A 25,269-nucleotide genomic window follows, 5' to 3' on the forward strand; every position below is an offset into this window, starting at 1 on the left:
TAGCCCTGGCTGTCCTGGAACTCACTTTGTAGACCAGGCTGGCCTTGAACTCAGAAATCCGTCTGCCTCTGCCTCCCGAGTGCTGGGATTAAAGGCGTGCGCCACCAACGCCCGGCATGATAGCACATACTTATAATCCTAATCTTGAGGTGAAGGCAGAAAATCAAGACCACCCTCTGATATATAGTGAAGCTGAGGCCAGTCTGGGCTACAGAAGGCCATGCACACACACGCCCTTCCCATCTTGCCCCCTGGATTAAGAAGCCCTAACCCTAACCCTGGGCTTCCTTTCTCCTCTTACATTGCTTAACCCTGAGGTCTCCACCCAGAGCCAGCAGCTGTCTCTGCCCATCTCCTCTGTAGTCAAACAGGCCTGTCCCTGAACTTGCCTCCCCCATTCCACCTGACTCTGTCACTCACAGCACCACTGTCACCAGTGTGGAAGCTCAAGCCTAGCCATTCTCCATCACTATAGAGGGGACTCTAATCATCCAAGAACTGAACTACCAAGCTGGCCATATTCAATTCCATATGCAGAGCCTCTTCACTGGATGGTAGTCTTTAAAGCAACTCCTCTTTAGCAAGCTAGGTCAGGATTGGTAACTCCACTAACCCACAGGACTGCCTTGGAATTTATACCCCAAAGATCCCTATGGCTAGAGAACAGGCTGCCACAGAGAAGCCCTCTTTCCTATCAGCCGCTCTCCTATTCATCAAGGCCACTGATACTGTTGGGTCTAATGAGGCCCTGAGAAGAAGGCTTCTAGGGGCCCCCAGGGGCCTGCCATCAGTAACAGCCTCATAAGGGTCAGATTCTGGGGGCCCTTGCCTCTCACTGAAAAGGTGCTTCCTGGAGTCACAACCAAATTTGGCCATAGTAAATCTGACTGACTCTTCCCTCCATATGCCCAGGCTTAGAGCTCCTCACACCAGGCTCTCCACCTCAATAGGTTCCTGGGTACCCTCAGACTCCTCACACATCTTCGTGAGTGTGTGTGTGTGTTAGAACAGTATAGTACAATCCCATTGGTTTCTAGGCCTCATGTCCCCAACTCCTGCCCCTCCTTCACACCTTTGAGGTGTTAAGGTCATCAACTTCTGGTGGCTGAGCCTGCCAAGGAGATTTTCTGACTGCTTAACTTGAGGTCTCACAGTAGACCCTTCTCAGCTCTGACAGCAGGGCCAAGTCCTCAAGGCCCTCCTGCTAGGATGCAGAGGTTGTTCAGCAGAGAGCTTTTGCTCTTAGGTCACCTGCTCCTAGCTGCTCAGACCTAGTCAGAGTGACCCTGTCCCAAAGGATGAACAGGGACAACAGGCAGCCCTGCCCTAGCTGTGTGTTCGAGTCACCACCCCACCCCCACCCCCAGGGCAGGGGTAACACCTGAGCCCACCAGTAAAAGAATGTGAGACATGTCAGTTACAGAGGGGACCCCCCTCTTGGGGGAGGCACGGTGCCCACATCCCACCCCTTGCCCCTGAGAAGAACCCAAGCCGACGCCTCTCTTCCCGGCCGCCGCGCGCCCATCCCCAGCCGACCGCTTGGCGACGTGTTCGGATGCCAGGGCGCCGGCAAGGTCCCAGGGTTGGGCCGTGACCGTGCGCCCCTCAACCAAAGGGGTGGGAGAGCGGGAGCGCGCCGGCGGCCCCTCCCGATCATCCCTCCATTCAGCCCGAGCCAGCTCGCTCACCCTCCCCCGCTAACTTTCCCCCACTCACCACCCCATGGACCAGAAACTCAAAAAGTTTGCTTTTCGTGGCTTTGCGCGCCCCTCCGGCAACTTCGTCCGCGGCCATCGGGGTGGGCTCAGCGGCTCCTCTCACTCTCTCTCTCTCTTCCTCTTTCTTTCCCTTTTCTGCCTTTTTTTTCCTCCAACTCTCCCCTCTGAGTCCTGCTGGGCTCTCTCACACTTCTACTCGAGCGGAGTGGGGAGGGGGCCCCTTCAGGGCTGCCCTGACGGCCCACGGCCCACGCCGCCGCCGCCCGCCCGCCGCCGCCGCCGCCGCCGCCGCGGCTGCCGCATTCCTGCACTGATAAGACAGAAATAGTCCGGCGGCCCGGGGTCTGCCTGCGACGCGCCGGGGACGGAGCGGCCCTCCTGTGCACTCCGCGTGGTCCAAACGGCGCACAGAAGCGGCGAGACGAGCCGATCTGCCCGGAGGCTGCGCGATGGGCAGCTGCGCTGCGCCCAGGCCGCCCGGGGCCCATCGGTGGCGGCTCGGGGAGGGAACACCACGGGAGGTGACAAGGGGCTCGCCAGCCACTCTGCCCTCGCCACAAATAGTTTCTCGGTTAGGGAATTCGCCGACATGGCCAGGCAGGGAACAGACAGTTCCAACTTTTTCCCCCCAAGTGGCTCCTGCAGCATTTCTGAGGCCCTTTCCCCAGGGACCAGGCAGGCCAAGTAGGGAAACATTTGCTGGAAGGAATCTGGGGGGGAGCCCGAGCCCGGAGCAGGCCTTGCTCCTGTCCCAGGGCCAGCGCGGTGGGTGTGCCGGGCTAGGCGGGCTCCCGGGCGCCCGCAGATGTGTGTGCCCTTGTCTCGCACACCGTGTGTCTGCACCCTTTTGTGGCACGGCGCAGAGGCTGTGGGTGTGGATGTTTATGTGCGTGCACTGACAAACGCCCCGTCTGTGTGCTTCTCTTCACAAGAGCCGCCGAGCCTGCGCGCGTGCGTGCGGGGCAGGACACGGCCTGTGTCTTTCAGCTCTGTTGGAGTCTATTTCTGGGCTTGTGAGTCTTTGTTTGTCTCTGTGCGAGAAAGTGAGGGCAATAGGGGAAATATTTCCGAAAGGGGGACATGGACTGGGCTCATGAGAACAGGAGGAGTACATTGTGAGGAATGGCGCGGATCCAGGGTGGGTACTTGGGTGGGTAGGAGGAAAGGGTGAGGCAAGCAGGGCTTGATGGCTTTGGCGCGGAGACCCAGAGAGCTCGGGGTTGGTGAAGTCCGCTCCAGAACCGAAGAGAAAGCAGGAGTGTGGGGTCGGAAGACGAGGAAACCCTAAATGGGACAGTGTGGATAGAACTGGCCAGCCCCGGAGGGGAGGAAGAACAGAAAGGAGGGTACAGATCCTGAGATCCCTAGGTTGAGCCCAAGCTCCGCCCATGCCACAAGCCACGCCTGTCCCCACCTTCCGAAGGAGGAGTCCGCGGGCTTCGGGACAACCAAGGGTCAGGTTTATGGGCTAGCTGGGGCTGCCCATAAAGGGAGGGACAATGCCTGAGGAAACTAGTGGGAACACATACAATTTGAGCCCTCAAGACCCATTGCACCGAGGGACCCTAACTTTTGGCCCTTCAGAATGTCTTCATGGGTCAGGATAAGGAGCAGAGGAATGCTCTCCCAGTCTATATGGCCTGTATCTTTGTTTCCTGCAGGTCCTGTTATTATGCCTAGCTGTCATTGTCCTTTCAGGTGGCCACTGTCACCATGAAAGACTAGAAAAAACATCTTCTTAAATGCTATGGGGGACAGTATTCCAGGATGGGCAGACTCCAGCAGCAGCAGACAGTAACGGCGGTGGCTGGAAAGATAACCTGCTTGGGGCCAGCAGCTCACCTCCAACTCTCCCCCCACCCCACTCATCCCCTGGTCTAAGGCTCTTCAGCCATTCTGCAATGCCTCCACTCTCTGCCTGTCCCATCCTTTAAAGCCCAGGTTGGACCCTGGTTCCCTGCTTCACTTACGGGAACCTATTTTGGTCTTATCCAAATGTCCCATATCATTCATTCATCTTGTCCATAAACTGGGCTGGCCGGAATGCCTCATGTGCCCTTCACTTCAGGTGTTTTGTCTTTGGTCTCCCAAGGAGGTTGTGACTCCTAAAGGCAGAAATGGCACTGGGCCCATGTTTTCCGCAGCCTGGCTGGGTACAGGGGCTCTGTCTACAGCATCAAAACTGAGAACATCTGCAAAGCTTAACAGGCCAATGAACATAGGCCGTTTACCTGAAGATGTGAGTCACTGCAGCTACCCCGACCTCTGCTCCTAGCAGGGACTGGAAATCCCAGTCTTTGGAGTTTCTGGGAGTGAGGTGGACAACTCTAGGCTTTAGGAAAAGCTAGGTGTCCTCAACTTTTAGAGCTACCTCTGAGGAGAAGACAGGAGGCGGCTGTCACCTCAGCTTTGGGGGTGTGGAAAGTCTGAAGGACAGGCATCAGGCCTGGGAGGCCTTGGTGGTGAAGAAAGCTGTGGGAGATGCCAGAACTAAGGGAATGGGGCACACCAGTCAGACCCACAGACAGGTCCTTTTGGAGTTGGCCCTCTGGGGGTATCATTATGCTGCACAAAAACCACACACCTTGGAGCACACATACTGCCACAGGGACAAGGAGCCACATGGATTTGCACATAGAGGCACACTCTGGCCTCCCCACATCCCATACAATGAGAGGCCGTTCACAAGTGAGCAGACACATTAACATGCTCTTCTAGCAGGTCTAGTGGGGGACTTGTGGCCAGGGAGCCCTTCTCACAAAGGACAGTAACCCCACCACCTCGGTGCCACCAGGGTGCTGGGCAGTAACACGTAGCCCACAGTGCCGGCGAAGAGCCCGGCCTTCTTCCAACCAGACTGGGCGCAGGCCACACCCGGGTAGGCCGAGAGCGTGTCTGGGGCAAGGGGAGGGCGGCCGCGCTGCGTCCCGGAGCTGGAGTCCCCCCTGTCGTCCCCCCATCTCTCCTTCCCTCGCAGAAGCACCACCAGCACCAAATGGCAAAGCGCCGCTCCCCGCGCAGGGAGCGCTGCGCCGCGGCCTGCGGGACGGACGGGCCGCCTCGCCCCCCACCGTGCGGAGCTAGCGGCCGCAGCCGGTGCACTGGGGGCTCCGGCCGCCGGCCCGCACCGCCCTCCCTCCGCCCGCACGGCTCCCCAGGCCGAGCATGCGCGCTGCGGCCTCCCTCCCGGTGAAGGTCAGCCCAGGGCCCAGCTGCAGGACTCCACGGCGGCCAGGGGAGGCGGAGAAGGGAGGAGGGATGCAGGGAAGAGATTTAACTCCTTCTCTGCGGGAAGATGGCCACCCAGACCCAGCCGGAGCCCAAGAGTCTTGTGCTCCCGCCCTCTGTGGAGGTCCCGATTGGGGACAAGGCAGGGGGGAATTGAGGGGGTGGGGAAGGGAGAATGAAGGGCTGGAAGGAAAGGAGGGAAGCTAGCTGGGGAGAGGAAGGGAGGGAGTGGAAGAGGAACAAAGGAGCGAAGAGGGAGAAAGGACATCTTGCCAGAGAGACAGACCCCTTTCTCCTGTCAGCTTTCCCTCACCCCAGCAGTAAAACTTCCCTCAGAGAAAAAACAATTACCCTAATTTTATCAGGGGGTGGGGAGTGTGAAGAGAGACCCTTTGGAACTCTAACTGCCAGGTCTCCTGATATTTGTGACCTAGCCTGTCCCTAACACTTCTCCTTTGGTCACTAAATCCTAGGACATGTCAGGGGACCTAGTCTGATGAATAAGCTCCAAGTCCCTTGGGAACTCTGGCTAGAACTTAGGACCAGTCCCAGTTTCTAGAAGTAGGAGGAGAGACCTCTGAGACCCCAACATCCCCCACTTCCTCCATCACCTGAGAGACTCAGCTACGGTCCTGGGGGAATCACTCACAGTGGTCCCTGTGCCTGCGCACCTCCCTATTTGTTTTCAGAATGCATCTGTGCCCAGCACACCGCCTGCTACTGTAAAGAGGGCTGCCTCTCTGTGTGACTTTGCCTTTCTGTGTTAGTTTTGCATGCATGTACACACACACACACACACACACACACACGGCAAATATGAGCAAACAAACAAAAAAACAAAGAAAAAAATCGGCCACAGAAGGAGTTGTGTGACCTTGGACGAGCGGCTGCTATCTGCCTGTTCCTGCTTCCTCAGGGGTAAAAGAGAGTCTTGGCCCAGGCAGGGATCCCAGGACCTTCCCTGCTCAGAGATCCAAGGATTCCACAGACAGAAAAGAACTGAGGCAAACGAGGGTAGGGTTGGTAGGGAGGGGGCAGAGAGACATGGAGACATATCCCCACAGCCAGTGGGTGCTGTTCCCACAGAGGCCTGAACCGCTTGCCAGCCACTCCTCTGTGAAGTCTGCAGGGACACCTGCCTCCCCTCTTTTCCTTAGAGTCACTCTCTGCCCCCCCTGCCACACCTCATTTGTACCCTCAACACCACATACCATGCCATGGGCCCCCTGCCATAAGGGAAAGACCTTACCGTGGGGTCCCCAGGGTCCTGCGCCGTGGGCAGGAACATGATAAAGGTTAGCTGATGCACAGTCCTCCTTCGCTCTGCCTGCGTGGGTTTGTTCAGTCTAATGGGACGCTCCTTGACACCCCTCCCACCCCCACACACCGCACACACAATGAACTGCAAACATCGGGGAGCTGAGGCTGCTGGTCGCAGGAGGAGCGCAGAGCTGGCCTCTGGGGCTCTGAGCATCCCGCTGGCCTAGAGGGAAGGCAGGTTTTGGATTCACAGCCAGTTTTCTTTCATCCCCCTCAAGGCCTCCATTAATTAGGTGGTCTCTAGGAGTGGGTCACTCCAAATAGCTTAAGGCACTGTAAAAATAAATAAATAAAAAGGGGGAGCCACTGAGACTAGGTGCACATTTCTCTGAGGAAATGGGCTATGTGTGAGGCCATGTTTCTGGGGGGTCTTGAAGGGTGCTAGCTTACTGCAGCCCAGTGTGGCTCTGCCTGTAGGCAGGACTGCACTAATGGTTGAAATCAGGCAGTTCCCTGGGAGAAAAGGATGTGCCATACACAGTCAACCCACCTCCTCCTCCTTGATCTGCGCCTTACAGGTCTGGCTAGAGTCTGGGGCTTAGAAATATGAGAAGATTCACACAGAGGGATGATGGCCTGGGCCTGGGTACACAAAGCTGCATGCTTTCTCTCTCCTCTCTCTTCTAGAGCTCAGAGCCCTTTGGTGCAGCAGCCCATCAGTCTCACAGTAGCCTCTGAGGCCTCCCTCTGCCAGCCTCATGGGTCTGATGCTCTAAGGCGAGTCTACCACACCATATATCCCAGACTTCCTGCTTGCTATGTCTGCAGATGTTGGTGGAGTCTTCAGTGTTTGTTGCTAGGAAGCCCCAAGGTTTTCTGGAGGGTTGCTCATGTCCCTTTGTCTAACACTGTGTGTCCCTAGGAATGCCCCGTCCTCCCTGGGAGAAACAGCTGTCCTCATCTCTGGACAGAATGCTGTCTGGTGTCCCACTCTCCCCCCAGTGAACTCTGGGAATGCAAGGAAGGCACAGATTGATGAACTGAGCCAGGGCCTCATGTGCGTTAAACACGCCACACCCAGGTCAACTTTATTCCGTATTTATTGACTTTTGACCTTTCTTGATCTACCCCTTGACTATCTTCCCTCCCATCAATGATCCATCTCTACTGAACCCTTCTTGCTAGCACACATGGTATTGTTTCCCCATCTGCAAAGGACTCTGCTCACCCCATTTCTCCCAGTTGTGAAAAGACTTCTCAGGAGTATATCCACATTTGCTATCTTCACTTGTCTTGAACTCAAATTCCAGTGGCTCCACACCCCACTGAGAGTGTCCCATCAGGAACACCCTGGTCTCCACACTGTCCAATACTACCATTGAATTCCAGGCCTTGTATTACTTAGCAGACTATACAATGTTTGACCAAGGAAACTGCTTCCTTCTCTGCTGTCCTCCTGCCTCCTGGATGCCCCTCCTTATCTGTCCTGCTCTTCATGTTCCCTCTCCATATTGAAGCACCTCGAAAGGGTCCAGCTCCCGTGGTCCTCCATTAGGTCTCGCCCACGGGTACCACAGCCTTCTGGAGGCCTGCTCCCACCGGTACCGTGTGTCGGCCTCTGAAGATTTCCCATAACCCAGGCATTTCTCCCAGGCTTCAGACTCCCCTCTAATTGTTGGCTTAGCATTTCCATTCAGATCTTTAACAGACTGCTCAAATTTAATCCCATGGTTCTACCTCATTCTCTGCTCTTTCCATCTTCCAATGGCCCAGGTCCCCATTTTCGGAGCCACACTAAATAAAACCTTACCTTTCTCTCATACCCACATCCAACCTGAAGAAATATTCCCCTGGCTCTGGATCCAGAATCCAACCATTTCCCCTTTCTGCTCCTATCCTCTGGGTCAGCACCACCAGTGCTAAGTGGTCAGCTTCCCAGCCTGCTCCAGACACTGCAATCTGAGTGCACTCAACATTGCAAACTGCTTTTGTGCTTGCATGCACGCATAGGAAGGATGCAAAACAGGGAGATTCCGGCTTTCCTGCACCTGCAGAGGCTTTACTTGTTCAGTTTGACGATGTTCAGGAATAAGACCAGGCTGTCACCCATCGGGGAAAACCACTATTGATTTAGAAACAGGCTGGGTGGTGGCACACACCTATAATCCCAGCACTGTGGAAGCAGAGGCAGAGGAACTCTGTGAGTTCTGGTCTACAGAGTGAGTTCTGGAATAGACAGGGCTATAAAACCCTGTCTCAAAAGCAAAAGCAAAACAAAACAAAACAAAACAAAACAAAACAAAACAAAACAAAACAAACAAAAAGGGTGGTGTGAGTGGGGGATGGTTTTTGTGAATGCTTGAGCTCTGCCCCCAGGCTCTGCCTTTGCTCTGGCTTCCTGATCTTCCCTTGCTTGGGCTGCTCATGGCCTCTTACGGATCTCTTCCAGCCTCACCTCACCTTGCTCCTTATTCTACTCGGGAGCCGCTGCTTGCAGGTCTCACACCCCTGAAGATCTGTTCCCACCCAGACCCAGTCTGTCTCCCTACTGAGAACTGTAGGCTGGGCAGGGAGGTGCAAAGCTTGGACCTCAGCACTGGGGAGGCAGGGGCAGGGGCACGGGCATGGGCACAGGCAGGCTGACTTATACAAGTTTCTGGCCAGCCTGGTCTACACAGCCAGTTCCAGGCCAGCTGCAGCTGAAAGGGAGGCCCTGTCTCATATAAATAAGACAAATATAGAGAGATAATTCAAGGGGCCTGAGTGAGGGCCTCCAAGCTGTAAGTTCAATCCTCAGAGCACACATGGTGAAGGGCAAACAAGCACTGGCTGGGGTGAGCTATCCTCAGACTTGTGCACTGTGGCCCATGTACACTTCTGTCCATTATAAGTAAATACATTAATTAATTAATTAATTAATTAATTAATTAATTAAAAGAAACCTGCATCTTCTTTCTTCCCTCCATGTTTCGTCTTGCTTTTGCCCTGCTCAGTTTCCCCAACTCTCCTAGTCTATATAACCCCCCTCCTGTGTTAACAGTCTCTCTCCACCACTCCCCCACCCCCTACCCATTTAGGGTACAGGCTCCCAGAAGGTAAGCCTTTTATCAGTCTTCTTTGCTGATACCTCTCAAGTATCTTGGGCTTCACAGAGTCTGCAATCAATCAACGTTGTTGATGAGGATACCTAAGTCAGACAGCTTGGGATCTGCAGTTTGCTTCTTTCCATGCTGGGTGAGGCTGCTATTGGAACCAGTGTTATCTCGGTGATAACCACACGGCTTCATTTGCACAGGACTTCTTACTGTTGACCAAACACTTTCACACACATGGACCTGCCTTCTCCTTACAGATACCTCAGGCGCCTGTCTGCAGGAGAGGGTTTCTAATCTAAAGATAAAGAGAATGGTGTTCTCAGAAGCCAGGTGACTTGCCAAAGTCGCTGCGCTGTTACCGGGGCTGCATGCCAGATCTCCTGATATGGATGGAGGTCCTTGGGTTTCCCCTTCATCTCAAGCTACTGCCCCAGAATCTCCTGTGGAAGGCACACTTGTCCGAAGTTGCAGAGAAAGAGGCATTGCCCCCTTTCCACACATCTGCTTTGTTAATGAAGGACATCACAGAGCCGGGGAGATAGGAAGACAGCTAGAATAAAGACCTGGGGTCCTATCCCCAGAACATGCATACAAATCTGGGCCCAGTGAAGGGCCTCCGTAACCCCAGCATGTGGGAAGCAGAGGTGGACAGATCCCTCGAGCTAGCTGGCCAGCTAGTCTAGGCAATCAGTGAGCCTCAGGTTCATACAGAGACTCTGCCTCAAAAATAAAGTGGAGCCCAGCAGAGAAAGACACCTAATGCCAACCTCTGCCTCCATACTTGCATAAACAATGGGTTCAGCCACTCACATAGACAGACCACATCCACAAACATACATGTACACCATACATAGACATGCAAACACCACATGTACACATACACACACACACACCAAGAGAGACAGAGACAGAGGCAGAGAGAGAGAGAGAGAGACAGACAGACAGACAGACAGACACAGAGAGAGAATCAGGACTCCTGTAAGTCTGTCTTTAAGCTGATTTACCTTTGATTATCTTTTAAACACCTCACCCCAAACTCAAGCACATTGTTTCAAACATTGGAAATATAAATCTTCAAAGAGTTACCACCAAGTTGGCTAAGGTAAAGAAATAGCAATGCACTCATGGTGGTCTCCTTAGCTCCTGTGTAAAAAATCTTGGTTAAATTTGTAACAAGTTCCTATGGCTCTATCTGGATTACAGCTGGACACGTGTGTGCATCTGTGTAACATGAGGAAGCATGTACATGAGGAGTCATGCTCACACATCTCTGCTGTGCACCAGAAGGGCACGCCACCTCATCCTGCCTTTCCAGCATTACCTGGGAAACATAAGCTTGGGGAACTCAGAGGCCCTACCCTAGCCCTCAGGAAGTGATGTGTATAGCAAGATGCTGGTTATACAGAACACACTACGGGGGCTGGAGAGATGCTCAGCGGGTAAGAGCACTAACTGCTCTTCTGAAGGTCCTGAGTTCAAATCCCAGCAACTATATGTTGGCTCACAACCACCTGTAATGTGATCTGACATCCTCTTCTGGTGTGTCTGAAGACAGTTACAGTGTACTTACATATAATAATTAAAAAAAAAAAAAAGAACACACTACAGATCTCTGTCTTCCTCCCTCCCCAAGTGTGTGTTTCTGTGTGTGGTGTGTGGATATATTCACATGTATATGCAGGTGTGCATGCGTATGGAGGTCAGAAGCTGTCTATCTTGACTTTCTGTGTTTATTAATCGCCTGGGGCTTGCTGCCCATCCTAAGCTGACTAGCATGCCCTAAGATGGACCTATATCTCTGCCTCTCCAGCACAGGGGCTGCAGTGTGTGCTAGGATGTCCCAGCTTTTTACATGAGTTGGGGATCAATCTGAGGTCCTCATACCTGCATGGTAAGCACTTTATCAAATAAGCTATCCTCAGGGGCTATGTGGTGTGTCCATGACCAAGGACCTCATGGTCAACACTGGGTTCTGCATCTCCTTATATTGGGAGCAGGAAGCAACAGGCCTTGCTCCTAGAACTGGTCTGTGCCTTGGCCACTCTGACCTGTTAATCAACTGTCTTGGATCAGGGCTTTGACAACTTGGCTTTGCTTCCCTGCCTTGTCCTGTGTTCCTCTATGTTCCTAACTCATGGTCCTGAGTGAATCTCTGCAGACACCATGGTGTGATGTTCTAAACTGAAGCTATAGAACATGTTTTCTCAGTTTTGGCACCATGGGCATTTGGGGCAGGGTGCCAAGCACAGCCTCTTTAACACTTCCTGCTCCAGAGCGACTGACTGTGGTGGCTACTCTGTATACTGCTGGACATTTGAAGCATCCCTGGTCTCCAGTATCTTCTACTAGACTCTTGCTCCAGTGTTATACTGGAGACAATTCCCAGCCAGCCACCGTCCCTTGCTTCTGGGAGGAGGGGCTGCCTCTGGGCTCTGCAGTCCTGTCCTGGGGTCACACCTGGCTCAGTACCAAGTTCTTTGACACCTCTAAGGCTTATTTTCCTTGTCTGCAGTCCAGGAAGCCAAGCCTTGGCTCACAGTGGCTATGAGGTTACAGTGTGGGCCAACTCTATACCTGATGCATAGCTCCTTTCCCAGTTCCCCAGTGCTACTGGCTACCTGGGTTGCCTCCACCTCATAGTGCAGGCCCAACTGATGCCTCTGCTAGTGCACAGTGGCAGGGCCCTCAGGGCCCTTCAGCTGTTGAGGAGGTGAGGAGGATGGGAGCACTGCACAAATGCCCTGGAGGGAGCACGTGAGAGACTGGCTAGGGCTCCTAGAAAATAGCCGGGCAATTACTCAGACTGACTAATTATGCTAGGCTCTGGGATCCCTGGGGAGTTTGGACTCTTCCCAAATCATTGGACGCATTCCAGCGGAGAACAGGCTAGTGCTACAGTGCCACAGTGTGCAGATAGGTCACAACACGGGAAACCAGTGGGAGAGGAGAGGAGTGCTCAGGAGCCACACAGGAGTGTCTGTCCTGAGCATGAACCTCAGACAAAGCCATGAGAACAATTCTTCAAGACGTGAGTTGGAGCTGATGGCAGAGGCATCTAGCCCATGGAACCAGTGCCCCCTGTCTGTACACCGTGAGCAAGTGTCCACACTGTGAGAAGAGCACCCCCATTCCCTTGGAAACCCTATAGTCCTTGAGTGGACCAGATGGGTGGGGGTTGCTGAGTGCCAGGAGCCTGGGCAGCTCTGCAGAGGTACAGGGGTGCCATACCAAGACAGGTGAGGTACAGAAGCCACCGTGGGTCATCTGTGCAGAGCCGTGAGCTAGAGGTGAAGTAAGCGTGGGCAGCAGAGTGCCATGGCTCTGGGCGCAGAGACTGGTGCCCTTCCTTTGGGAGAGGCACCTTAGGGCTCAGGCGTTACCTTACTGAGGGTTTTATACTAATGGCAGATGGAACCTGACGGCAGGTGTCCAGAGAGCCCGTTCAAGACTAACCCAGGAAGAACTGCAGCTGTGGCAAGGCTTCTGCAGTGGCAAGGCTTCTGCAGAGGCAGGATGGAGCTGCCTCTAGTTTGTTTTCCTTTGTTACAGGGAACCCAGGCAGGCACAGAAACCTCCATGTAGCTGCAGATAATCTTGAACTTCAGATTTTCCTTATCCACCTCCCGAATGCTGGGACATAGGTGTGTGCCATCAAGCCTGTTCTAAGGTGTGTGCCTGTTCTATAGGTGTGTGCCTGTTCTATAGGTGTGTGCCTGTTCTATGGGTGTGTGCCTGTTCTATGGGTGTGTGCCTGTTCTATAGGTGTGTGCCTGTTCTATGGGTGTGTGCCTGTTCTATGGGTGTTTGCCTGTTCTATGGGTGTGTGCCTGTTCTATAGGTGTGTGCCTGTTCTATGGGTGTGTGCCTGTTCTATAGGTGTGTGCCTGTTCTATGGGTGTGTGCCTGTTCTATAGGTGTGTGCCATCAAGCCTGGTCTAAGCAGTGTTGGCAGCTGAATCTGGGGCTTTGTTCCTGCAAGTGCCTGAGTTATCTATCGGCCTCCTCTATCCCCCATCTGTGTTGTATGTAGCCTTAGGCTATGGGCAAACAGGAATGGAAGGAGTGAAAATGTCCCCAAATATTCAGTTAACAAGCAAACAAACTCAGGGGGTAGAGGCAAGAGAATCAGATGTACAAAGCTAACCTCACCTACACAACAAGTTCTATGCTGAGGGTACATGAGACCCTGTTTCATAAAAGAAAATAATAAAATCAAATAGCCAAGGGCAGGGTCTGATGCTTCAAATCAAGGCTGAGGATAAACCTGCAATTCCTAACCTGAGTAAGAGCAAAACACAGGAGGCTGTATACCCACATCCACACAGACCTGTACCCCGCATTCACACAGGCCTGTACCCCAAATATACATAGGCCTGTACCCTGAAACACATAGACCTGTACCCCGCATGCACACAGACCTGAACCCTGGATCCACACAGACCTGTACCCCAAATCCACACAGGCCTCTACCCTGCATCCACACAGGCCTGTACCCTGCATCCATACAGGCCTGTACCCCAAATCCACACAGACCTACACCCCACATCCACACAGGCCTGTACCCCACATCCACAAAGATCTGTATCCCGCATTCACACAGAACTATACCCCTCATTCACACAGGCCTGTACCCTGAATCCACACAGTCCTGTACCCCACATCCACACAGGCCTGTACCCCGCATCCACAATGCCTGTACCCCACATGCACTCAGACCTGTACCCCGCATCCACACAGACCTGTACCCTGCATTCACACAGGCATGTTCCCTGCATTCACAGACCTGTACCCTGCATTCACACAGGCATGTTCCCGCATTCACAGACCTGTACCCTGCATCCACACAGGCCTGTTCCCCGCATTCACACAGGCATGTTCCCGCATCCACACAGGCCTGTACCCCGCATCCACACAGACCTGTACCCCGCATCCACACAGGCCTGTTCCCCACATCCACACAGGCCTGTACCCTAAATCCACACAGGCCTGTACCCCGCATCCACACAGACCTGTTCCCCGCATTCACACAGGCATGTTCCCGCATTCACAGACCTGTAGCCCGCATTCACACAGACATGTACCCTGCATCCACACAGGCCTGTACCCCACATCCACACAGGCCTGTAGCCCTCATTCACACATGCATGTACCCCATATCCACAAAGGCCTATACCCCTCATTCACACAGGCATGTACGCCACATCTGCACAGGCCCCACCTATCCCTGCTGCAGTGGCCTCTGCAGCAGCTTACCAACATGCCACACAGCCATGAAGCCCTTATCTGCTTCCAGAGTTCTACCTGCAGGAAAGTCCAGTGGCCCCTCCCCTCTAGCGCCATTCTGCTCAAGCTGGCCAGAAATCTCAGCCGAGCACTGGGGCCCAGTATTGTCCATGTTTTTCTGTTGTTACTAATGATGTCCTCCCTTCCACCCTCATACCCACTACTGGATAAGGTTGGGGTTCTGTCTCTCCCTGATCCTCTAAGCCCATCTGTATCGTAGGCTCTCCAACTTGTGTCATGTACCGTAGCCAGATCAATACTTTAAATGGTGAGACTAGGGACACAGTGTGTCCTTTTTAAGAAATGAAGGTGGCCACTATCACACTAACAGAATCCAAACCCCTTGACCAGCTCTCAAACTCATTGAGTCCCTGCCACCTCCAGGCTTTTTGCACATGTGGACTGGAAGTCAAGCTCCTGAAGACGGCATAGAGAGGAGCTGATGTCAGCTCCTGCCTCAAGGCAGTGCCCCAGAATGGTTCTGGCCACAAAGTCGAGTGCAGTAACACAAGTCCAAGGTGTGAGGGGTCTGCAATGAAGTCGCCAGGAAGCTGACAGCCTGGGCTGCAAATAGTGGGAGTTCCTAGGACACAAAGAAGCAGTCATCCCCTAAGTGGCCCTCAATGAGCCAACCCCATCAGCACCCGTGACAAGGAGGTGCTGTGAGTGAATGCTGACGAGCATGAAGCCATGTCTTTACTTCTGTTGGACGTGGCAGCATGGCTGGCTGCAGCAGCTGAGCTGGGGGCTCATCAGATGGAATAGCACTGAATGCCAGTGACTAGTGCCACATAAGGTTCTGCATGTCCCCACATGAGGAGGCCTGGAGCCAGGCAGCAGCCAGGCTCTCATCCCTCAGCATCTCAGTGACAGCAGTGTGCCCACTTGTCCCTCAAGGCCTTGCTTGCCAGAGGTCTGAGCCCCGGTCCCCTCCCCGAGGTACTTCGAGATCTTCTTTCTGACCAAAGGCACATCGCATCACTGAAGGCAGCTATCGCAATTCCCTCCCCTGTGTGGCTTGAATAGTGAACCCCTAACTCTGGCCATCTCCAGTACATCAGAATGTGAACTTAGACTCTGTAGAGTAACCATGGGGTCACAGGGAGGCCATGGTCCTCTGTGACTAGTGTGCTATAGAAGGGAAAACAGCTCAGGGCAACGTGAGGAGACACAGGGACAAGCTGGTGCGGGCCCAACTGCTGTGGTACTCTAGCTCACTCATATCGTCCTTTGGTGTTCCTCTGGCGGGCTCCTGAGACACACTGCCAGTCTATCTGTGACCCTGATCTGGAACCTGAGCATGGTGTCTGTTCTCTGGAAGGCTTTGGATGTGACACCTCAGACACGTGTGTCCCAGTAGTACATCCCCTGTCAGCACCTCAGCGCGGGGACGGAATCTGAGCATTCCACAAAAGTGCCATCTTGAAAATGGGTATGCTACCTCCTTGCCTGGGTCACTGTGGTTAGCACAGGAGTAATGAGATGACATAGGAACACAGCCTTCGGGTCACAGGCCCCCTCCCCTGGAACAGCTTTTCACGAGTGGAACGCATGCCCCCACTATCCTCACATGCCTTGAAACCTCCACACCCTCTCTCCTCGCACTGTGCTTAAACAAACCTCACGCTGCAGAGCCGTCCCTCGGACTCGGAAGTGGGTACTTGGGTAATTCCTGCCAATATGTATCTTAGGAGAATTAGCTCATTACTCAACTGGCTGGGAGTCTCTGGATTCCAACACCAAACACAGCTACCATCTCTAGCTGTGTGGCATTCAGACGTCTGGGGAGTGCAGCGACCAGCCTTCGTTCAAATCATTGCTCATATAAGTCTTTACACTTGGTATTGAAAAGGGATGGAAGTTGAAGAAAACCTCTGTACAGATGTCTCTGTGCCCAACAGGGTATGTTCTCACACACATATTTTTTAATATATACATGGGATTCTCACAGAGTCGTATTTTGTAGTCCAGGCTAACCTTGAACTCTTTCTTTTTCTTTCTTTCTTTTTTCCTTATTGACAGGATTTCCCTGTACAGCCCTAGCTATGTACTATACTAGCCCTATACTATAAACACGAGTTAGCCTTGCACTAACAGAGATCTATATGCCACCATAGAATTATAGGTGTGTGCCACCATGCCCAGCTGATCTTAATTCTTAGCAAACATATTTGACAATAGTAACATCCAGCCAGTATCATGTTAGGGTCCTGTCTCAGCTCTGGTAGGACTACTTATGCCACTGTATCCAGCAAAGGGCACAGAGCAGGCCCACTGCCCCACTTCCCTGATGAGGGACAAGATTACACAGCCACAAGATTACACCACCACATTCACCCAGCCCTCCTATGTATCATAGCTACATTGAGACATGCTGCAACCACCTCCAAATAAACACGCACAACTGGATGGGCTTAGCCTCTGAGATGGCTGATTCGGCGTCTGTGCTGAGGGAGAGAAGAGGGGTGGCAGGGCGAAGTGGGGTTCAGTGTTGCTCTGGCCAAACAATGTCTTTTCAAAAAATATTTATTTATTTTTGTATATGTGTGTGTATGTATACATGCATGTGCGTCTGTGCATGTCTGTGTGGATGCATGAGCATATGTGTGCGGGTGTGTACACAGTGATCAGAGGAGAACAGCCAGCATCCTCCCTTGAAGCAAGAGCTCTCTCTGAACCTGGGACTCCATTTTTCTTGGCTAGGCTGGAAGCTAGAGAGCGCCACTGATCCATCCTCAGAGCTGCGGTTGCAGGCATTCCTGGGATGCCTGGCTTGTTCTGAGGACTGGGGTGTGAACTGGTCCTCATGACAGAGCATCACCTGCTGAGCCATCTCTCCAGCCCTCACACCAGGTCTAAAAACTTGAATTTGCTGTCATCCCTAAAAGTTGGGTGATTTCGTGGGGGAGGTTAAATTTCTAGAGTCTCTTAGAAATTTAGTAACCTGGTGACTGAAGTCAATGAGTCCATATGAAAGTAACCAGAGGGAGCTAAGGAAAGGCTGTCCCTTTCAGAGAGGCCACTCCTCAAGAGACACTCCATAATGCCTCCCATTCCTTATTTTAGAGGCTGCCACCCACATGCCCCTAGGGGCCCAGCCATGGTTATAAGACAGTGGCAAGGGCTCTGTGTGAGACTGTAAAACTTTTGACCTTGAGCCTCAATTCTGGATATAAAAGAGGAAAGGCTGGGAAGGAGTGGGGGCATACAAAGGGTGGCTGTCTGTCCTCTTGAGGACCAGCAGGGTATGGGCACAGCATGACTCTGAGAGCCGGATGTTTCAGAGACACCCCAGTTGGGACTCTTGCCCTAGCCGCTGGGACAATTACTTAGATTTCTGAGCCTCAGTACGATCATCTTAAAAGTGATGACCATTCTAGCCACATTGACACCACAGTGTTCCGAGGCTCAATTAACCAGAAAACATTTTTAAAACAATCAAGAAAGTCCAGCAACATTGGCTGCTGTTGTCCACCCACCTGCTGCGCTCCACTTCTTGTGGTGCCTAAGGGCTCTGCTCCCAGGTCTGAGAGCTACCCAGGAAGCAGGCAGATGCTGGAGTGTCTCAAAAGCTGGGCCACTGCCCACTGAAGGGGCCGCTTTCAAACATGCACAGAGTTTTGGGTTCAAACCCGAGAACTACATAAGACATGGCTGTAATGCCAGCATTTGGGAGGTGGCCAGAAGTTCAAGGCCCCTCTCAGATACACATCAAGTTGAGGCCAGCCTAGACTAAGCACTTTCTTCTGAATTAAGAGGCCTCGTAGGGCAGTTGTAAAGAGAGGAAACTGAGTCAAGAGAGGACCAAAAAAAACCCCACAGTGATGTTCTGGGAGAGGTTAGAAGTGAAACTGGGCGCTGGGATGTGACTTGTCTGTGGTATACGATTCATAGGACCACAAACACGACAAATTAAAACTTTATGAAAGGCAAGAGAGACGCCCCTCCAACATGCAGATTCAACAGAATGAAAGGTGTTGGCTATAAAGACAGAATACACTAAGATCAAGCCTTACGGGAGTTCGGAGTACAGCAAAGGCTGGACAACCATGCTGACCAATGATGCAATGTGGACACTCTGAGCAGGGACTGCGACCTTACAGGTGGCACCTGTGGAGGACGAGGCTACAGCATCGTTCCCAGCTTAGCTTTGTGCAGTGTCTTGCACTCGCAGGCAACGAGGCCCTGAAGAAGAAAGGCTTTGTGTCCAATTTTGCAAACAAGACGCTTGCATTTGGAGAACTGATGTCCCTGTGTGAGTGTGCATCTTTAACCTACTAAGTAGTCCACGCTATCCTTGAACTTAAGACAATCCCTCTGCCTCAGCATCCTGAGGATGGGATTGCAGGTATGCAAGCATCATGATGTCCAGCTCAGGAGGCAGCACTCACCATCTGCCACAAGTCTGTCCAGCCTGCAGGGGAGCCTCTCCAGAAAGGTAGAGCTAATTGTTCCTCAAAAGAGGAACAGGATGTGTAGGAGAGCCCTATGGAAAGGATGGGAGCAGAAAAGCTCTACGGTCTGCAACCCTGAGGTCCAGGCCAGAGTCAGAGGCCGGGAAAGTCTCTACTCCATAGCAATACTTGAACATGGAATGAGTCTGACTGTGGAGCTGCGTGAGGCAGACTCCTGTGCGTATCAGACACACAGTCACACACATCAACATGATGGCTAGTTCTTGAAAAAAGTAATCTCTTTACTAGTTTCTCTAAATTTTAAAAATAATAGATTTGATTTTAATGTATACAAGGTTTTTTTGTTTGGTTGGTTGGTTTTTTTTGTTTTTTTTCGTTTTCCAAGACAGGGGTTCTCTGTATAGCCCTGGCTGTCCTGGAACTCGCTCTGCTGTAGACCAGGCTGGCCTCGAACTCAGAAATCTGCCTGTCTCTGCCTCCCAAGTGCTGGGATTAAAGGCATGCGCCACCACTGCCCGGCTTGTTTTGTTTTGTTTTGTTCGCTTGTTTTGCCTGCCTGCAGCACCACAGTACGAGCACCACATTTAGGCCTGGTGCAGGTGGAGGTCAGAAGAAGGCAGGAGAGCTCTTGGAGCTGGAATCACAGAACCAAACTGGGGTCTTCAGCAAAAACCAACAAGTGCTCTGCAGAGCCTCTGAGTCATTTCTCCAGCTCTGAGGGACTCTAAATTTTATCTTCAGGTTAAGCATGCTGCATAAAGATCTGTCTGGCCAGTCAGCATGACACAGCTCACACCCCAGTCGTGGGACACTGTTGGGACACTGCTGAAGACTTCGCTCAGTTCTATCGCACTGTATTCTTTATATAACTCACAAGAGACAGGCTGAAATAGCAGGAGTTTGATCAAGCAGTTGGGTTTTAGCTTAAGGAAGGGGAAATCTGGATGCAGGAATCACAGAACCACGGAGTTTACTCTCACACTAGCCTCGCCCAGGGCTACAACACATTTCCCTTCCCCATCTACCCTAGGTACCAATTTTCCCTGCATCATTGACTCTGCAAGGCCGCCAAGCCCTTTCTGGAACATGGTGGAAAGTACGCCTGCCTGCGGCACCTTCTCTCGAATCCTCTGCCCTCCCTGAGCACGCTGTTCCTCCCTCCAGGCCCCAGAGTGTTCTGTAGTCTAGAGAAACGGTGCAAATGGGAGTCGATCCAAGTTTGTAAATTCCAGTAAAGGCATGTGCGGAGCCATGCTTGGGAGGCACATTCTCAAATTGCCTAGAAGTAAGCTTAGGTCACGAGGAAACTGGTTTCACAGCTGGGGAAAAAGGGAGCAGAGTGTGTGTAGCATGGCTTAAGGGAACAGCAGCTCTCCCACCAAGTCTCCTGTGAGTTTCCCAGGTTTCCCACACACCTCACCATCAAAGGATACTGGGGACAAGAGCCACATTCTTAGGAGATGTCTCTAGGCTAAGTGTCCACCAGCAGCAGGCAAACGGGGGCCTCAGGTTGGTCCTGTGTCTGTTCCAGAGGCTTAGAAACCTACCAAAGCCCAGGGTACTTCACTCACCCACCTCCCAGAAGCAAAGCCACCTCCCAGTGACACCTTCAACTCACTAACACTCCCAAGGGCACACTGAGTCCTTGGGGCCAGCAGCCTGCAGCGGCTGCATACCCAGCTACACTGAACAGGCTACCATTAAGCCACAGAAGGGCCCGTGCGCATCCAAATGCCTGTACACGTGCCCTGGCCAGCAAAATCATGAGGGCTGACTTCTTGCTTGTGTGATTCTCAAATCGAAAACCAAACAAGCCCTCTACTTTGCCACCCCAAACAGTGAAGGCAGGTGTGCTGGGGTTCCTGGCTTCCCAGGAGCCATCTAGTGACCCAGGCCACGCTGGGACCAGTTATTACTGTCCCAAACCCCACTCCTCTCAGGTTTTCTTTCTCCCCCGCACTGCCCAGCCTTACAGTGAGATAATGTCCTTCAGGGACCCACCTGTGGCTACTGAAAGCATCAGGGGCTTAACTCAGTTTACCCTTAAAGGAGCCATTCTTACTGAACCTTAGCCCAGGACAGACAGCTTCTGTGTACCTACTGGAGACTGCACCATCCCCCACTTTCAGCCTCCTCTAACTAAAACCTTAGGATGTGGAGCCTGAGCCTGCTCCAGGACAAGCCTGCTGGATCCACCTGTTTGCCCATTTGCTTTGGGAATCTTCACTACAAAAGTCCCCACAGACTTAGGACGAGGTCTCCTTGTCACCTGAGGTGCTGCGGTGAGAAAGGAAACGGGAGTCCTAACTTTTCCGAGACTCCCAGTATCGATGTGGGTCTGCCCTCACTGTGCTTGTTTCAAGAATATTGGTGGCAGGTGACTTGTTCACAGTCACCATGTGGCTCTAACACTCGGAGCCAAGCTTGTCTTACTCAGCTGACAAAGCCCTATACCATTTTTTTCCTAAGCTGGGCCCAGTTGTGTGTGTGTGTGTGTTGAAGGTGGAGGGAGAGTATTAGGGACAGGCCTGGGGTGACTTCTTGCCCTACTCTGAGGAAGTAGAGGCCAAGAGAGGCCTCACTGCCTACACATACCCCAAGCATCAGGCCTTCTGAAGCCCTGTCTTCTCAGACTGCCTTGAAGCTACATCTGTTCAGGGTCTCCTGATGCCCCCTCCTTAGAGGTCCACACCACCTATGGTACTTCTTTTAGCCCTTTGCCATATCCAGAAAGGTTCGTGAAAAGTGGCCTTCCTTTCCTAAGCCAGGTATGTCCCTCTGGACGAGGGGAAACTGGTGTAAGACTCCCCAAAGCCACCCTCCTCTTTTCCTAAAGGGAGTTCATCCGAGCTTGAAGCCTGCATGGCAGCAGAGGACGGCTGCCACAGCTCCCTCCATCATAAACAACCCCTGTCTGAGGCCTCTGAGGGGCTTTGCTCAGCCTGTCTGTCAAGGACCAGCAGATTCCTGTCAGGTAATGGGGATCCCTGGGTGAGAGGAAGCATTGGGGTTCCCGGGAGGCACGTGTGAATGGAGAGATGACATGCATCCAAGGGTCTGTGGATAGGGCAGATGCAGAGGAGATCAAATCAAATCGCATGAACTTGGTTTCAGATTAACTTGTTCCTAGACCAGAGGGGCTTTGCAAAGCAGGACCTAGGGACTCCTAGGGAGAGGCAGGGACACTTAGAAGAGGTAGTACAGATGTGGAGGAAGGTGCTAAATGGCAGATGTCATCAGGTTCAGGAGAGCGCCCCATGCTGGAAGAGATGCATGGAGACACTGTGTGGACGCTTGGGACCAGTGGGCAGACAGTTGGGGGCGGGGAGGAAAGCAAGGCCAGAGCCTACAGCTGGCAGGCTTTCGTCGAAGCTCCTGCTCCAAGGCTGGCAGGGAAGAAAGCACCTACCTGTACCACGGTGGTTGGGTGGGTGCTGAACACTTGGAGTCATAGATGGCAGGGTCCTGCAAGTGAGGAGTCATCCAGTGCCCACTTGGTGCCTGGGCCCAGAGCCTGCCACTCCTGTAGCACCAAGGGCCATGCTGAGGAGGATCTGAAAGGAGAGGGCTGTGGGAGGAGTGGCCTGGATCCTGAGCCCCAGGGCAGGCTCTCAAGGGCCTTGTGGGGAGGCTACATTCCAGGCCTCCTTTAAAGGCCCACAGGAGGTCTGAGGAAGAATATGGGAGATGGTACAGAAGGGACCAGCCCGATACAACCTGAAGCCAGGGAAACTCAAGGTGGGCACAGTATGTGCCTGACGCACATGGACGTGGCCCAGGACAGAGAACTTCTGCCAGGAGCTGAGACCCCAGGCACAGACCTGTTCCCAACAGATGAAGGCAGGTCATAGGGGTGTGAATGGGACTTTGAAGCTAGAAGAGACCTTCCGGCCAGGACTGTGCCTAGCGTTAAGGCAACCTGCTCCATGCAATCCTGTACTTACTGCCTTCTCCCCTCCCCACACAGCGGCCATTCCCTTCTGGGAAGAGTAGAGAGGCCTCAGACTTGGGGCAAGAGAATACAGATGGGGCGGGGGCAGGTTTGAGAGTGGACCAGGAACATGCAGAGCATACAGGTGGAAGATGGAGTGGGACCCAGGCTGAGGATGCTGAGGTGGGATGTGGGCCATGTGACAGAAGTGCCAAGGGGGATGAAGTAGAAATATAAAGTAGGGAAAAGACTGCAGTCCGAGGTTGAGGGTGGGAGTGTGCAGTCAGGGAGGACAGAGCGATAACTTGAATGGGAGAGGGCTGTCCAGGAAGGAGAGGAGCAAGTGGAGTCTGGGAAAGTGCCAGGCAGTGGGCAGGGAGGAAGGTGCCAGGTAGGGAAGGAGTGAGAGGTTGTCAGATAGGCCAAGTGGAAGAAGGCTGCCAGGAGGAGCAGGTGGGCAAAGTGCTAGGCATGAGGGAGGTGCCAGGCAGTGGGGAGGAGGGTGATGCCAGACAGGGAAGGGAAGGTGCCAGGCAGCTGGGTGCCAGACAAGGATGGGGGGAGGGGACGCAGGTGGAGGAAGCATAGGAAGGTACCAAGTAGAGGTGGGAAGAGAGAGTTTCAGGTAGGGATGAGGTGTCAGCCTGGATGGGAGTTGGCTAGAAGAGGGTAGGAGAAAGAGGTACTAACTGGGTCAGGGAGGATGCCAGGCAGAGGGAATGAAGAGAATCAAGAGCATGGGGAGCATGGGGAGAGATGCGAAGATGTCAGCAAGGGAGAAGGAGGATGACAGATAGGGAGGAGGGGACTGGCCAGGTAAAGGGAAGATGCCAAGCAAGGGAAAGCAGGGAAATGCCAGGTGGGTAGAGGAAGGGATGCCAGTCAAGGGGAGGAGGTATGACAGGTAAAGGGAAGGATGCCAGGAAGACGAAGGATCAAGGATGCCAGGCAGCGGGATGATCAAGGATGCCAGGTAGAGGGAGGAGGGATGCCAGGTAGGGGAGGAAGGATGCCAGGTAGAAGGAGGAAGGATGCCAGGCAGCAGGAAGAGGAATGCCAGGCAGAAAGAGGAAAAGGAATGCCAGCAGGAGGAGGAGGGATGCCAGGCAAGGGGAGGAGGGATGCCAGAGAGCAGAAGGAGGGATGCCAGGCATGGAAGAGAAGGGATGCCAGGCAGAGGGAGGAGGGGGATGCCAGCAGAGGCGAGGCAGCACTGCCAGCAGGGAAGGCGGGGGCGCTGGCGCAGCGCTGCTGGGCGGTGTGTTCGCCTAGGGCCGTGGGGGCCGCGCGGTGCGGGTCGCTCACCTGCTCCCTTGGGACCCCGGCCCCGGAGCGCGGCTGCCCGCCCTCGCTCCGAGCTCCGCTCGGCTTGGCGCCTGCGCTGCTGCAGCCTGGAGCGGGGGAGGAGCAGGGAGCGTCTGCAAAGAGCTAGGCACTTAATAATGAGTTAGGGATCGAAGCAAGAAGCATTGCCCCATCAGTCGGTGCGTGTTATCTTCAGCTCTGAGCCCTTGCCAGACCCAGACCCACCCGTGATGAACTTCAAGACTGTGTACAAGTATCTTTGAAAATGCACCTGCATGCCCATCTTCCACAAATCGCTGCAAGCATTCTGTGTCCACACAGCTCCACACTATGGGCATGTATACACACAGCTATGTGCTCGCACACAGCTATGTGCTCGCACACAGCAGGAGCCTTTTAAGTGCTGCAGATGTTACCTACCAAGGAAATGCTCTCCTCTAAGGTAGTGTTCCGGTGCGCACTATGAGAGGAAGGCTTTGACACGCTTGCAGCACTCAGGACCTAATTAAGATCTCTGGTGGAGCTTGGCTAGTCGACGCAGACATCAAGGTCTTTCACAATATAGGGTCAGCCAAATCTGGCTTTGGTCACCTGGTCTTCCTAGAGTCCCGCCTCCAAAAAAAACGAGATCCCAACTAGCAAAGTATCTGACACTCTTGACCTGCAGAGCAAATGAGTTCAAAGAGCTGAGCAAGGGCCAGCTTGTGTGGGAATAAACCAGTGAGGAGGGACCAGAGACTGAGCACAGAGAGTGAGCCTGCTGGACGCCTGGGAGCGGTGCTCCCCAAGGACATAGCAGACAGCAGGTTGCTGTGAAGAAGCTGAGGTCAAGGCCTTGCCCTGCTCACTTTTTCCTGCCACAGAGACCTGGCCACTCTGCTCACATGAAGGACACTTTGGAATCTAAGCCCTAAGCCCTGCCTGGTTCTGCCGCCCCCAGGATCTAGGGGTCTCCCAGGCATGGGCAGATCTTTCTCACACTTTCTTTTTTCCCTTTTACTGTCTTAAAACTTTATGAAAAGAAATAGAGAAAA

At 53.2% G+C, this 25,269-nt stretch overlaps 1 protein-coding gene across 2 annotated transcripts in view; it reads right to left on the bottom strand.

The window, feature by feature from the left end:
* Positions 1-24,308, bottom strand: part of Smarcd3 (SWI/SNF related, matrix associated, actin dependent regulator of chromatin, subfamily d, member 3) — a 31,760-nt gene extending 7,452 nt beyond the window's left edge. Inside the window, exons 1-2 of one of the 2 annotated variants that reach the window (XM_021164009.2) lie at positions 24,236-24,308; positions 22,409-22,553 (exon numbers count right to left, since the gene is read on the bottom strand). Coding sequence is in view for 1 of the 2 variants with exons in the window: in XM_021164008.2 (XP_021019667.1) it covers positions 1,717-1,794 (78 nt within the window). In the remaining variant the exon portion in view is untranslated. Of the gene's footprint in view, positions 1-1,716; positions 2,208-22,408; positions 22,554-24,235 lie in introns of those variants that run through there. The other variant, XM_021164008.2, reaches the window with a different exon arrangement.
* Between the last annotated feature and the right edge of the window lie 961 nt (positions 24,309-25,269).

The sequence above is a fragment of the Mus caroli genome, chromosome 5 (assembly GCF_900094665.2).
Source record: "Mus caroli chromosome 5, CAROLI_EIJ_v1.1, whole genome shotgun sequence".
In the NCBI taxonomy this organism is placed as follows: domain Eukaryota; kingdom Metazoa; phylum Chordata; class Mammalia; order Rodentia; family Muridae; genus Mus; species Mus caroli.